The sequence below is a fragment of the Anolis sagrei genome, chromosome 2, assembly GCF_037176765.1.
Source record: "Anolis sagrei isolate rAnoSag1 chromosome 2, rAnoSag1.mat, whole genome shotgun sequence".
Lineage (NCBI taxonomy): Eukaryota > Metazoa > Chordata > Lepidosauria > Squamata > Dactyloidae > Anolis > Anolis sagrei.
This window is the reverse complement of record NC_090022.1, coordinates 138,328,811-138,344,386: the sequence shown is the minus strand read 5'-3', so window position 1 is coordinate 138,344,386 and position 15,576 is coordinate 138,328,811. Positions and strand designations below refer to the sequence as shown.

Sequence of the window (15,576 nt, the reverse complement as noted above, 5' to 3'; positions counted from 1 at the left end):
GAAACAATCAGGGCCAGCTAACACCTTTTAACAAATGATCCCTCCTAGGCAAGAAACAGCCATACTTTGAAGCTGCAAGGCCATTCAATGTCAATCAAGGTGGCCAACTGCAACATTCACACTTGCCTCGAACAGACAAGAGTTCTTTCTTCCACCCTGGACTTTCCACAGATATGTAAACCTCACTTGCCTAGTTTCCAAGAGACCTCACAACCTCTGAGGAAGCCTGCTATAGATGTGGGCGACACATCAAGAGAGAATGCTTCTGGAACATGGCCATACAGCCCAGAAAACACACAGCAACCCAGTGATTCCAGCCACAATAGCCTTTGACAACACATAATTTTCTTTCCATTTTGATTTCACTTTACAGCACTGAAAGTAGGCCAAAATTAAAGCAGGAAAGTGGGGGATAGAGAAACTGTGGACATTTAAGAAGCAGCTGAAAAAGTGCGAGAACCATCCCTGCCAAATGAGGACAATTGAAGAGTATAATATTCTTCAAAGCCTAGTCACGTTAATCTGGATCAGTATGCAAAGGGATCTTGTCGCACCTTTGAAACTAGAGAAAGAAGTTTGTAGATAAGCTTTCATGGACTGAGTGTACTTCATCTGATGCATGGACTCCTCACACAGGCTATCCTCCTTATTTTGAATTTACAGTTGAAAGAAATCCATGTGGCTTGGAGGCCTAGTTCAGAGTCAGCCCAGAAAACACACAGCAATCCAGTGATTCCAGCCATGAAAGCCTTCAACAACACATTTTTAACACCATTTCCATCTCCAGGGGCCCATTCATATGACACGGTTACAGTGCTATGATTCCACTTCAACTCCCATGACTGCATCCTGTGAATCCTGAGAGCTGCAGTTGAGAGAAAGGCATTCAGAATTCGCTTGCCAGACCACAAGTACCAGGATCTCGCAGGATGGAAGCATGACAGTTAAAGTGGAATCGTAGTGCTATAATAATATGGTGTGAATGGGCCCCATGAAAACAACACCATGCAATTTCATTACAGCAAACACACAATGCCAACTTGAAATTAGATATGAAATAGGACTAAGGCAAGCTGTCCCTAATGTCATAACTTTTGAGAAAAAGAAAAGAAAAATGCGATACACCTGCATATGCCCCTAATGTGCCCACCCTTTCCATATCACTGAGTAAATCCATCCAGAGGCTGCATATAGCTCACATTACTTCCCTTAAGACTGTCTAATCTTAAAACAGTTGTTACATGTCAAACTGCAATATCAACTGAGATATTGTTAGCTATGCTATTATGTCCGTTTGTCCTAGATTTATAAGCAAACATGAACACTCATATCCTTAAGTTTCAATGGAATCACACATTTACTTTTACCAGATCAATAGAGCAATTAAAATATTTATTCTCCAAACATTCATAGATACTACATTCAAATATCCACATCAGAATCAGACAATAGTGATATTTCTTTATTTAAAAACACGCTGAAAAGCAAAACCCTTCAGTTAAGAAAGTCAAGGAATTTTTTAAAATGGAGAACAGAGGAGGCTGGGACCAGAACTGCTAGTTAAAACAACATTTCAGAATAGTTTAAAATATAATTCATCACTGGCTATTAAGCCACAATTACAAAAAAAGTTAAGACGTTTATTTTGACCTATTGTTGGCTTTGGAGACATTGTGTTTACTTTGGCAAAAGTTGTAGTGTTAATATTTCATTCTACAGCAGAGTCTCGCTTATCCAACCTTTGCTCATCCAACGTTCTGTATTATCCAATGCAGCCTGCCTCCCGCCCGGATCCACAGCTGCTTCAATAGATTGCAATGTTTTGGTGCTAAATTTGTAAATGCAGTAATTACTACATAACACTACTGTATATTGAACTGCTTTTTCTGTCGATCTGTTGTAAAACATGATGTTTGGTGCTTAATTTGTAAAATAATAATGTAATTTGTCGTTTAATAGGATTTTCCTTAATCCTTCCTTATTATTCAACATTTTCGCTTATCCAATGTTCTGCTGGCCCGTTTATGTTGGATAAGCGAGACTCTACTGTAGTTTCCTTTCAAAACATGTATTATATTCTTTGCTGATGCAGGCAGTTCTTCTGTGATCTTTCAGATAACTGAAACCAAGACTTCTGGTGGACCGTGGGCACTTTACTTAAGTTGTGTGTGGGAGAAGCACAGTGAGGAGCACGAAGTATAAAACCTAAATATCCCACAAAACTTCTATAAAGCCACAGGGGAGTCTGTGAAGGTTTATTTCATACAAATACCTGGCCAACCCACACATCCCCTGTGATTAATTACATCTAGCAATGGAGGAGAACCAAAATGGTATCACTGACCCCAGAGAATGCCAAATCTCAAGACCAGCCACATTTAAGTTGTCTGTAATAAAACACCAGCCATGTTGAAGCCTTCTAAAATCAAAACAGAGACCCATTTCAAGTTCTCAGCGAAATAATCCACTCATTAAGCAACAAAATGTTGTGTTTCCTATGACAAATTCTTTAAAAAAACGAATATTCTTTTTCTTGGCAGTTTTGCAGTACTTTTAACATACTTACATCTATAGAAACATGCTTGTAATACCAATCAGTATCATCTTTGGAAAACACAGGGTGTTCTTATGATCCCAGTCTGGCATAGTTTTAACAATTGATAAGTCTGCCTTGGGAAAACTGGCATAAATTCTATTTGTTTGCTTCTGTGTACCTCCTCTGTACAAGGCCTCCTATAAGGACTAAGACACTGTTGGACATTCAAACGCCACCGTCTTAGCCCACAATTCTAAAACCACTCACGCTAAAGCAGTTTTATAGATGTAGCAAACTAGCTATGCATCCAGAGTCACGTTTTAACGATTTTAAATTCAGGAACAGGAACTGATTCAAGGAGCCATGCCCATAGCACAGGAGGTACACAGAAGGAATTAAACATTTTTGGATAAGAAGACGGCAGGGCAGTCATTTTGTTCTCCTGCCAATACATACATGGCAAATCCAGGGAGGGGAGATAACAAAGTTGACCTGGAACATTTGTAGAAATACATTGAAGATCATATATCTTCCCTGGGCAGCATCACATGTTCAAAGCACATTTGAATGGCTAAACTTAAGTTGGTTTCACAGTCTCCACACCAGCCTGGTTCCATTTCTTCTATTCCATACCATCTCCTCGGCCTCAGTACCGATCAGCAGGTGAGAAAAGGTAGCATAACAGACAGACAGAGGATGAAAGAGCTATAAAAGCACCCCTTAATCCCTCGCCTGTTATCTCTTGCTGCTTCGCCTTGTCTCTTTGCCATTGCTGACAGCATTGGAAGAGGAACCTGTCCCTGTTGAACTTCCGCTCTGGTGGTTGGGCTGACTCCGGGTGATGCGGCCACTAGTGGGGTGCGTGGGGGCAGCAGGGGGGTGTGCGGAGCTGCTGGGGCCAGAGGTGATCAACCCATTGCCATTCTGGTTGTCTGTAGCTGGCAGGAGGGGGAGAGAGAGAAAGAAAAGAAAGGAGAACATTGAACTTTTCTAAAATTTGAGGTTTTTGATAGGTTTGGAGGATTTAGCGGGGTGGGGGGGGTTCAATACCTATATAACTGGACTCAGAGGGTGGACGCAACTGGCAACATCAACTCTTCCCATATGGGTTCCAAACAGTTTCCCCCCTCCTTCAAAATGGTGACATGGCCCCCATGTACACTCACCATTTAAAACAGTTTCAAACCAGTATTGAAGAAAGTGGCTTGGTTGTGTAGATGATGACAAAGGAAATCCTGGAACCAGTTTGAGGCACAGATAGTGACGGCACAAACTATGAAACACTTATGTATATTAAAGGTGTTATTTCGTGTGCTTTTATAGTTTGCTGTCTGGCTGCCCCAGTTTGAAGCTAGCTTCAAACGGAGCAGCCAGACAGCAAACTATAAAAGCTAGCTTTGAAGCTAGCTTCAAACTGCATCAAATGGTGAGTGCTGCCATTTTGAAGTCAAAGTGTTTACTGGCAAGTGTTTACTGGTTCAGTGGGATTTATTTTGAGGTCAATATGCAACAAGACTGAAAGCCAGAGTTTGAGATACGTTACCGTTTCTGACAATACCTCCCAAATTTTGGGAATTGTAGTGCAAAAAACTAACTTTCACAAACTCTGGCTGCAGAATGCAATGCTGTTTTGCTCAGAAGCATATCTCTGTATGACAACAATATGGCTTTGGACTGTGTGCTTTTTAAAATGTTACTGCAAAAACATTTTAATTCTATTTTTAAAATGAAATTGTTTATTTTAATTGATTGTTTGTTTTATATGGCATTGAATTGTTGCCTATCCGTAAGGCCACCCTGAGTCCCTTTTGGGTTAAGAAGAGTGGGGTAGAAATATGGTAAATAAACAGTAGGCAACTGTGGGAATATACAACCCTCTACTGCACTCCCCATAGAAAACAAGATTTTCCCCCATAAATGCCTTCTAGGGAGCACAGGGAGCATTTTTATTTCCTGTTTTAAAAAAGGGACTTCCCTGGGCCGAAAGAAAAGTATTTTGAAGCTCTAGAGGGCACGAAAATAGTCCAGTTGGTGCATTCTGCTCACCTTTTCTCTGTACACAATAGGATTTACTCTCTGGTAAGCATACAGTCCACCGTGTTCAATAGGACAATGACCCCTCCTCCTTATGGTGAAACAAACCAAATTGACCAGACATGATTTTTGTTCTCCTCAGATGAGTGGGGTGAATGGACTAACTGCCTACCTGCCGATGATGTGGAGGGTCCTGGCGCAGTCTGGGGGGCTGTGGGGGCTGCGTTGTCATTCTGCGTCTATGAGAGAAAGCCAAAGATTACTCACATTATTAATGCAGATTTCGTAGACACAAGAGGAAACTTGGACAAACAAGTCTCACCAAAATAGGTTTGAATGGCAATATAAATTGCACAATTAGGGATGGGGTGCAGAGTTAGGGATAAATGGTATAAAAAGCTTACAACCATTTGGAATATCAGGGCATATAGAGGAAAAGGAATACAGGATCCACAAAATACTTGTTAAATGTCCATAGTAATATAGGTAGGCCAGGGAATTTTGAAATTATCATCTTGGATCCTTTCACACTACACATGAATAGTGTGAGAATCCATGTTAACTACCATGGCAAGCTCCTAGGAAAGCCTCAGGTTCTGGACCTAAAAGGCAGCTTCATTGAGCTGATTCCTACATGGTTAAGATTTATAATCCTTAAAACTCTACCATCAGAGTTGTTGTAGGTTTTTTGGGTTGTATGGCCATGTTCTAGAAGCATTCTCTCCTGAGGTTTCGCCTGCATCTGTGGCAAGCATCCTCAGAACCTGCATCTGTGGCAAGCATCTTCACAACCTCTGAGGATGCTTGCCACAGATGCAGGCAAAACTTCAGGAGAGAATGCTTCTAGAACATGGCAATAAAATCCCAAAAGCCTACAACAACGCAGTGATTCTAGCCATGAAAGCCTTCGACAATACTCTACTATCACTTTCCCTTCCATAGGGCAAGGAATAATAATAATAATATAATAATAATAATAATAATGATAATAATACAAATAATAGTGGTGCAGATCTATCTGACTGGGTTAGGAATAGTCTGCAATGATAAATAATCCTACTATCAAAATGCATTCCACTTCCCAAACATCATTCAAGGCAATACTCACATTTTTGTTTTGTGACTGCTGAGCAACATACTCTGGGTTTGGCTCACTAAAATTTGGCACTTCTGAGTAAACCATACAAAACCTGAGGCAAAGAGACAACACCAATTACATAAGCAACCATCACACTTTTAAACCATTTCCACTTTCAGTATGCATCATTATTTACTAAAGCCATTTTGCACTGCACTTCAGCCAAAAGGGATTCATTAAAAGAGTCGTTGCAGTCAAACTCCAAATCTAAAAAGCCCAACATAAAATAAAAGGGAGATTGGGGGGGGGGGGGAAGCCCTCCCCTTGGAGGCCCAACTAGCACTCACACTGGTGTCACTCTGGCACCCCCTAAAACAGCCATGGGCAAGCTTCGGCCTTCCAGGTGATTCGGACTTCAATTCCCACAATTCCTAACAGCCGTTGAAGTCCACAACACAGGGAAGGCTGATGTTTGCCTATGTCTGTCCTAAAACATTACTTTTTAGTACTTGAGACTCCAGCTTTGCAGTCAACCTATTTAATTCAAACCTGCACAGGTCCATTACTTGAATAGCTTCTTCAAGTGTCAGATTTTAACTTCTGAAACTGTTAATTTAATTTCAGTCTGTAAAAGTTATTCTCCCTGTTTAAACTGACTGTGTTATATGCCCCCCTAAGATCCTTGGATATTAAAAACTTTTAAATGAACCAGCTAAAAAAAAACTCACACCAGTATTCTGTGATCTGAGCTGAGGCTGGGTGGGTTCAGCTCCTAATGACAAATCAGGTCCCCCTCTAGTGGGAGGATGGCTACCAGTGGAAATCCACCTGCCCAATCCTCAACTCTGCTGAGCAACATCGGGATAAGGACTTACTCTCCAACTTTTTGTAGGTCTCCTCCGCGTCCAGAATACAAAGTCAAGCAGCCTTTGAAAACAGTTGCATACCTGATAAAGGAGAAACGCACAATCAAAAGCAGCACGAAACTCCTTTAATAGAGAAAATATGCTACTTCAATTTAGAACAGTGGTTCTCAACCAGTGGGTCCCCAGGTGTTTTGGCCTACAACTCCCAGAAATCCCAGCCAGTTTATCAGCTGTTAGGATTTCTGGGAATTTAAGGCCAAAACATCTGGAGACCCACAGGTTAAGAACTACTGATTCAGAGCAAAGCATGTATTTTCAAGGTGCATTGAGAAATGAGCAGAACACTGTTATCTAGATCACAACTAGGGAACTATGAGCCTATCTGCATGGCATAGTGGTTTAGGTATTGGACTAGGACTGCAAGAAACCGAAACCCCACTAGCTCATTGAGAGCCACCTTGGGCGAGTCATATTCTCCCAGCCTCAGAGGAAGGCAAGGACAAACTTCATTTGAACAAATCTTGACAGGAAAACCCATGATAGGGTCACCTTGGAGTCACCAAAAGATGGAGGTGAAAGCACACCGCTACCACAACAATAACAACATCTGGTCCTCCAGATGTTATTGCAGGCATGGGAAAACTTCAGTTTTGGACTTCAACTCCCACAATTCCTTACAGCCAGTAGGCAATTAGGAATTGTGGGAATTGATATCCAAAACGCCTGGAGGGCCCAAGTTTGTCCATGCCTGTGTTAGTGGTATTCATACTGACTCCATCATCCCTAGCACAGCCAAGAATAAGGATGGCATCTAGAAGGGCACACAGGCCGCATTTCTCATCCACCTACACTGTGCATGTTAATCCACCTGGATTCCCATTTTAAGTCAATACATTTTCTCTGCAGTTCTGGATAAAGGTGTGTATGATAAGGCAGAAGTCTTTAAGTCTCACTAAAAGCAAGATGAGTCACTCTGTGGTCTTATGCCACTTCATTTAGGAGTAGGAATCATTGAATTCGGTATGACATGCTTTTGGGCAGACATTTAGAAGTGCTTTGTTCAGCTTCCTTGCTGCAAGAGTTGACATCAAATCACTGAAAAATGGTTTTTCAAGGATAGCTCTCTAGAATAGGTGGACAACTGGGAACATGGCAGTGGCCATTCGTTCTTCTGCACTTGCCTAGCCAACCACAGCAGCACATTTCAATTAGTTACCTCCAGTGGACATTTTGACCAATTTCCCCCCTTTTCCTGTTTTGGAAAGGTGGGGGAGTCCAGGGGAGCAAACTATTGCCTTTTTGGGCAGTGTTGGAACATTTTGGGTGGCCTGCGTATCTTTTGGATGGTTTGGGGAGAAATCACTCTAAAATCAGTCCAATATTTAATGAAGAGGCTTTGAGGAGTTTCTGAGCAATCCCAAGGTCTGCATTTGGGGCTTCAAGAGCTGTATGCATCCAACAAGCTACACTTTTGCTCTTAAAATAAGCACTTGCTACAGTCATCACCAAAGCTGGCTGGCAGAGTCTGGAGGCTGAAGTAGCAAAAGAAAGAAGCTTCTCAAGTTCTTATCACCACGGCAACAATGCTGCCTATTTCACCTGCCCGAACTGCCAATCGGTACCTCCCTTGGCCACAGACCGTAGTGACTGAGCCTTAAGGAAGCTGCATTCCAAATCACCTATTGGCTTTGGCCCTGAGACAGGCCAGTTCACAGTGAATCTGAATAGGATCAGGAACAGTCCAATTCAAATCCCCGTTTCGCTTGGACTAGTATCCCACTCAACCTGACCAAAATTAAACAGTATTAAACAACTTGGAAGAAAGGCAAGATGGAAATGCCAATTTTGCAGTCCTGTATCTGAACAATTTCATCCTCTTTATCAGGCCTTGGCAACATCTGGCTGTGGGTTGCATGGGGTCATTAATGCCCCAGTCTCTGAACTATTTTTCAAAAAGTATTTGGATGATTTTTTTTCTCCTCTCAAACAAACCTGTTTGTTAACTCCAAAACAATAAATTTCCTTTAAAAAATAGCTGAAAATTGACTAAAAACAAAATTAAGAATGGTATCACCCATCCCTTTCTGAAGTTCCTCACCCCTACCCAAAATTATCCATACCCTTTGGTGAGTCGGATTATGTCTCCCGGTTGGATTAGGTTGCCAACATCATCCCACACTGAGATGTTTATGCTGCCACTTTTGTCGGCTACTTTGCATGTCCGCACTTCATGACCATCCTTGGTCTTGGTCACTCTGCCTGGTGATAGTAAAGTTACCATAAGTCAAGACAGCAAAGAATGGATTTCTGCTTTTGTGCCAGAAAGATAGGCAGAAGCAACGATGGCCCCATCCCAATTGCATTCCATGGGAAGATTTCATGGGACATACTTTAGCCCAGAAAGAAAACAACAAAGAACATATTTATTTAAAGATGGAGAAGAGAGTGTTCTCTGAAAAAGTAAAAAACCAACCCCCCCCCCCCAAAAAAAAACCAGACAGAGAGGCATGTGATAAAACTAATACATTCAATGTATACTAACCGAATAATATTTTCACAGGCAGTGAGGGTCATGACTGGTAGCACATACACATACACACAAAATGTAAAGTACTGTACTAAACCTAAAAGATAAAGGTTTCCCCTGACATTAAGTTGAGTCATTTCCAACTCTGGGGGTTGTTGCTCATCTTCCAGTGTTATACACGTCTCCAAGGTCATGTGGCCAGCATGACTGCATGGAGCGCCATTACCTTCCTGCAGAAGCAGTACCTATTGATCTACTCACATTTGCATGTTTTCGAACTGCTAGGTTGGCAGAAGCTGGGCCTAACAGCTGGAGCTCACCTTGCTCCCTGGATTCGAAACGCCAACCTTTCGGTCAGCAATTTCAACAGCTCAGCAGTTTAACCTGCTACACCACCAAGGTGCCCAGTAGATAGGTACTATACCTATCTATGTTGTTGTTCATTCATTCAGTCGTCTCCGACTCTTCGTGACCTCATGGACCAGCCCACGCCAGAGCTCCCTGTCGGCCGTCACCACCCCCACCTCCTTCAAGGTCAGCCCAGTCACTTCAAGGATGCCATCCATCTTGCCCTTGGTCGGCCCCTCTTCCTTTTGCCTTCCACTTTCCCCAGCATAATTGTCTTCTCTAGGCTTTGCTGTCTCCTCATGATGTGGCCAAAGTACTTCAACTTTGTCTCTAGTATCCTTCCCTCCAATGAGCAGTCGGGCTTTATTTCCTGGAGGATGGACTGGTTGGATCTTCTCGCAGTCCAAGGCACTCTCAGAACTTTCCTCCAACACCACAGCTCAAAAGCATTGATCTTCCTTCGCTCAGCCTTCCCTAAGGTCTATCTATACATAAATACAAATACTGTACAAGAAAAAAAATCTAGATTCCTCTGTAAGAAGTAGTCCACTTGTTGACACATGATGACATGCCAATCTGCTTCCTAGCTTTCCCAAATCCTATCCGCAATCAAACCACACTGACTTTCTCTCATAGGTTATGATATTAATTTACCTAGGGGTAACTAAACTCAATAGAAATTACGTCAGAGTACACATGCATATGATTGTACTTAAAATGACATTGATAGACAAAAGCCCTGACGCAAACCATAATTAATAAAGGAAAGAAATGAGACAGTATACAAATAAATAAGCACGTTGGGTTTCCAACGACCTTGCCAACTACTACTAGCCACCTTCTTTCCTTTCACAGAGCACTCACCTGTTTCCAGCACAATGAAAATAAGATTTAGGTTTTTCAAGCCTGGTTTGATATCCTTCACCAGTGTTTCTGTTGTCATGTTGAATGGCTTTTGATTTCCAGTGTCTAAACAAATAATTGTGATTGTTGAAAGACTTCACAAACAGCAAGTAGAACAAACAAAATCATGTTGTCTACAGTAGACAATGTTTTTATTTTATTTTAACACTGAATCATTGTTACTTCATCCTGAGCCCTTTTTTTACACTAAGGACATAGAAGTTCTATTCCATACTGCCCAGATATGAGTGTTTCATTCTATCTTTAGATTTCCACAAATTCCACAACCACAGCTAGTACTCTTGGCTTGCAGACTGAAGTATCTATAGTTTTACTACTTTTTTAATCTATCAGGGGAAAAACCTAAACCAATAAAAAAACCTGGACAGAATCATAAGCTCTTCAAAAGTATGCCTACAGTGGTGGTTGAAAATAATATTTTATTTGTTCATAATCTGCTTTGTGTTTAAAATAATAAAAAGTAAAGGAAGACTTTGGGTCTTCAGGTTCTGGAATCTCACCTCCCAGCCGTATGAGATAATGGGAGTTGAGGTTGAAAACACCCAAAGAAAACAAGGTTCCCAATTGTAATACCAAAATTGGACCCAACCCCTTTTCAAACAGCAAATCTGTTGCAAAAATACTCATGAAAAATATGTCCAGAGGCCTTTCCACACAACCATATAACCCAGAATATCAAGGCAGAAAATCCCACAATATCTGCTTTGAACTAGGTCATCTGAGTCCACACTGCCATTTATTCCAGTTCAAAGCTGTCTGACTTATGGTAACTTTACTATCACCAGGAAACAATATAGGCCAACCGTCTAGTTATACATTAAAATGTTGAATTCTCTATATTTAAAATAGAGATGGCTAAACAGTTTCTAAAATGTAGGGTCTTTCCAGACAGGCCCTATATCCCAGAATCTGATCCCAGGTTTTCTGTTTATTCTAGTTTATCTGGCAGTGCGGACTCATATAATCCAGTTTAAAGCAGAAAACCTGGGATCTGATCCTGGGATATAGGGCCTGTCTGGAAGGGCCGATACATGAGATAATGCTGCAATGGCACATGAGAAGGACCCTGAATTTTGAAGAAATTTGTCTCCAGCTCTGTGATCTGGACAGCAGACCAAACACTTACAAAATATAGCATGCACACTTTCAAAATGCTTCTTCAATAAGTATGGGCCCTTCTATACTGCCATATAAAATCAAGATTTGCTTTGAACTGGATTATATGGCAGTGTAGACTCAGATAATCTAGTTCAAAGCAGGTAATGTGGATTATCTGATTTGATAATCTGGATTACATGGCAGTGTAGAAGGGCCTTTCCAAACAGGCCTTATATCCCAAGGGCTGCTCCCAGATTTACTATTTATCCCAGATTATCGGGCAGTGAGGACTCATACAATACAATTTAAAGCAGAAAACCTGGGATCAGATCCTGGGATATAGGGTGTGTTTGGAAGGGCCCTAAGTCAGTGGTGTTTCAAAAGCTTGCATGGTGTATTTTGTGTATTTTTGGTTGGCCCAATAAAGGTGTCACTGCTTTGTGGATTTTGGGTGTTATTGCATGTTTAATCCTGCAGATAGTTTGGACTTTGAATCCACAAACACTTGCCACAAGGATCATTTTGGCAGCTTTTACAGATGGCCTGAATCTGAAATCTAATCAAAATCTAGCAAAGAATACTGCCACTATCTGCCACTTGTTTTGGATGTTATAGCAACTAGCTGAATACCAGTTGGTTCATATTCCACCTTTTCTCACAACATGGGCTCCAATACAAATACAACAAGATTCAGATAAAAGACAAAGATCAAACTATAACTTATTTGTAGTTTGTACAGACTGTGAGTTCCACAGTCTGGGGCCACTTCCATACAGTTGAATAAAATCCCACATTTTCTGCTTTGAACTGGAATATATGACATATTGTGGGATTTTTTGCCTTGATATTCTGGGATATAGGGCTGTGTGTAAGGGCCCTGAGTCCTCACTGCCATATAGTCTAGGTCAAAGCAGATATTGTGGGATTTTTTGCCTTGATATTCTGGGATATAGGGCTGCGTGGAAGGGCCCTGGGATGATCAGGTTGTGAAGCCTTTGGTAGTCTTGTGAAACCTTTATTAATCACAATGACAATCTACAAGGCAAATGTTTCAGACTACCCCAATATTATCCTGATCTGAAAACATACAGACACATATGCAATATTGACATCAATTGGGTGGTTGGATGGGCACTTATATACATCATACATTATTTTGTTAGATTTCTCTTCAGGGCATTTGGCATTTTTAAAGAGAATAACAGCAGAGCTTATACCTCTGGATTTTTTAAGCATTCCTCTACAAAAAGGAATGTAAAACAAAACAAATGTCTAGAATTATTTTTAGTTTGAATAAGAACTTCATTCCAGTGTCACAGAAGTTGTGATCACTATCCGGCTACAAAACTCGAAACAATGCATATTCTCATCAGTGTCCTTAGGAGCCCCTGGTAGCACAACGGGTTAAACCCTTGTGCCGGCAAGACTGCTGCCCAAAAGGGTGAGCTCCTGTCTGTCAGTTCCAGCTTCCCATGCAGGGACATGAAAGAAGCCTCCCACAGGACGGTAACACATCTGGGCATTCCCTGGGCAACATCCTTGCAGACGGCCAGTTCTCTCACACCAGAAGCGACTTGCAGTTTCTCAAGTAGCTCCTGACACGGAAAACAAAATCAGCATCCTTACTCAAGATCAAACCATGTTGCACATTCCCTCGTTCTGTATTTACAGTCTTGGACATGAGTCATTTAAAAAAGGAGGAGAAGTCACAACCCTCTGCTCTCGTCAGCTGAATGATCCCAACTCAGATTCCAGAGGGATGGAGACAGGCAAAACCAGACTCTCCGCCCTATGCTCCCAACCAGACACAGAGAAAACATTATTGTGCTTGTTATTCCTGTAGTTATTTATACTCACATAGTTATGATACAAATTATACACCCATCCTGGTATTTTGTTAGAGCTGCAACTCCAGTTCTGTCCGCACTGCGATTTTTTAAATACCTGTTTTGAATGTAGGACACAAGATGCTATTTTAACAGAAATCTCAGAGGAGAAAAGTTCCTAGTTTAATTCTATTTTAATGCTTATATGTTTCAGATTTTAAAGTTATATATTGTATTGGGTTTTTTTGTGGCATTTTTGCTGATTTGATTCTATTTTAAGACAAAAGGTTAAAGATAAAGGTTTCCCCTTGACACTGAGTCTAGTCATGTCTGACTGTTAGGGGTAGTGCTCATCTCCATTTCTAAGCCAAAGACTTAGCGCTGTCCGTAGATGCCTCTAAGGTCATCTGGCCGACATGACTCCATGGAGCACCATTACCTTCCAACCGAAGCAATACCTACTGATCTACTCGCATTTGCATTTTTTTGAACTGCTCAGTTGGCAGAAGCTGGGGCTAACAGCGGGAGCTCACACCACTCCCCGGATTCAAGCCTGTGACCTTTTGGTTGGCAAGTTCATGCGCTCAGCGGTTTAACCCACTGCGCCAACAGAGGCTCCAAGACAGAAAAGCGGGATATAAATATAATGAAAAGAAATAATAATCATCATCATCATCACTGCATCATTATTCAGGGGATAATTCAGATATAACTATGAGAAAAAGACACTTTCCCTCGGGTTGCTGTGAGTTTTCTGGGCTGTATGGCTATGTTCCAGAAGCATTCTCTCCTGACGTTTTGCCCACATCTATGACAGGCATCCTCAGAGGCATCCATAAATGTGGGTGAAATGTCAGGAGAGAATGCTTCTGGAACATGGCCATATAGCCCAGAAAACTCAAAGCAACCCAGTGATTCGGGACATGAAAGCCTTTGACAACACACCTTCCCTTGTTATTTAATCAATTTCCCAACATGATTCTGATCAGAAGGAAAACAAAATGCAACTTCTGGTGAGTGCCTTTGACTCCAGGTTTCCTCTCTGTGCAAAGCACCAAGTGGCTGAAGCTGCATCTCCACTGTGGAATTTACTGCGGTTTGACTCCACTTTAACTGCCATGGCTCAATGTGATGGAATCATGGGAGCTGTAGTTTCACATGGCTTTTTTTACCTTCTCTGCTAAAGGATGCTGGTACCTCACCAAACTACAAATCCCAGGATTCCACAGCACTGTGCCATGGCAGTTCAGGTGGGGTCACACCGCGTTAATTCTGCAATGGAGATGCACTCCTACACCCCGACCAAAATCACAATAAGAGAATGAATGGGTGAAAAACTGCAATGAAGCAACTTATTCAAACCTGCTGGTAGGCTGATTGACCCTTAAAGAACATGGATCCTGCGCCCAGCCCTGCACCATCCCCGTTTCTTTCTACTACACTATTTCCCAAATACTAAAGATACACATATATATTGAAGCCCATTTTCCTTACCAGCAATCCCAAGGCAATCAATCACATTTTGAATGCGAGAGGGTCCCCCAGCACTTTTCCGGGGAAACAGCCTTGGAAGAACGTTGGCTCGCAGGCATTCCAGGAAGTATCCTGCAGCGTTCAGAACAGCCAATCACAACCTCCAGTTGCCGTTCGACATGCAGGAATGTTCCAATCTTCCAGCCAATGGGAAGCCGGCAGAGTATTAAAGTGACAGTAACAGCCTCCCAGACTTCATCGGTTTGGCAGCAGAAGGCGCTGTGGTGCACTCTGGCCTGAGGAAGGCCATGTTCCAGAAGCATTCTCTCCTGACGTTTCGCCCACATCTATGGATGCCTTTGCTATTCTCTTTAAAAATGCCAAATGCCCTGAAGAGAAATCTAACAAAATAATGTATGATGTATATAAGTGGCCACCCAACCACTCAATTGATGCCAATATTGCATATGTGTCTGTACGTTTTCAGATCAGGACAATATTGGAGTGGTCTGAAACATTTGCCTTGTAGATTGTCACAAGACTACCAAAGGCTTCACAACCTGATCATCCCAGGGCCCTTCCACACAGCCCTATATCCCATAAAATCAAGGCAGAAAATCCCACAATATCCGCGTTGAACTGCGTTATCTGAGTTCACACTGCCATATATTCCAGTTCAAAGCAGAAAATGTAGGATTACACCATGCAAGCTATGGATGCCTCTGTGAATTATCTGATTTGATAATCTGGATTATATGGCAGTGTAGATTCAACTGAAGTGAATCATTAATTATTTTTTCTTTTCGTTTTAGAAGCGTCCTGAGAAACTGCAAGCAGCTTCTGGTGTGAGAGAATTGGCCGTCTGC

At 41.8% G+C, this 15,576-nt stretch overlaps 1 protein-coding gene across 2 annotated transcripts; it reads right to left on the bottom strand.

Moving 5' to 3' along the window:
- Nucleotides 1-1,373: 1,373 nt before the first annotated feature.
- NABP2 (nucleic acid binding protein 2) lies at nt 1,374-14,875 on the bottom strand. Of its 2 annotated transcripts, XM_060764093.2 has the most exons (8): nt 14,732-14,875; nt 13,269-13,355; nt 10,254-10,358; nt 8,635-8,773; nt 6,524-6,595; nt 5,679-5,760; nt 4,743-4,809; nt 1,374-3,474 (listed from the first exon to the last, which is right to left on the bottom strand). In XM_060764093.2, exons 3-8 carry the CDS (start codon nt 10,330-10,332, stop codon nt 3,272-3,274), a joined length of 642 nt encoding a protein of 213 aa, XP_060620076.2. In that variant the 5' UTR covers nt 10,333-10,358; nt 13,269-13,355; nt 14,732-14,875; the 3' UTR covers nt 1,374-3,271. The 2 variants fall into 2 exon arrangements, with proteins under 2 accessions (XP_060620076.2, XP_060620077.2); XM_060764094.2 differs by lacking the exon at nt 13,269-13,355.
- Nucleotides 14,876-15,576: the final 701 nt, after the last annotated feature.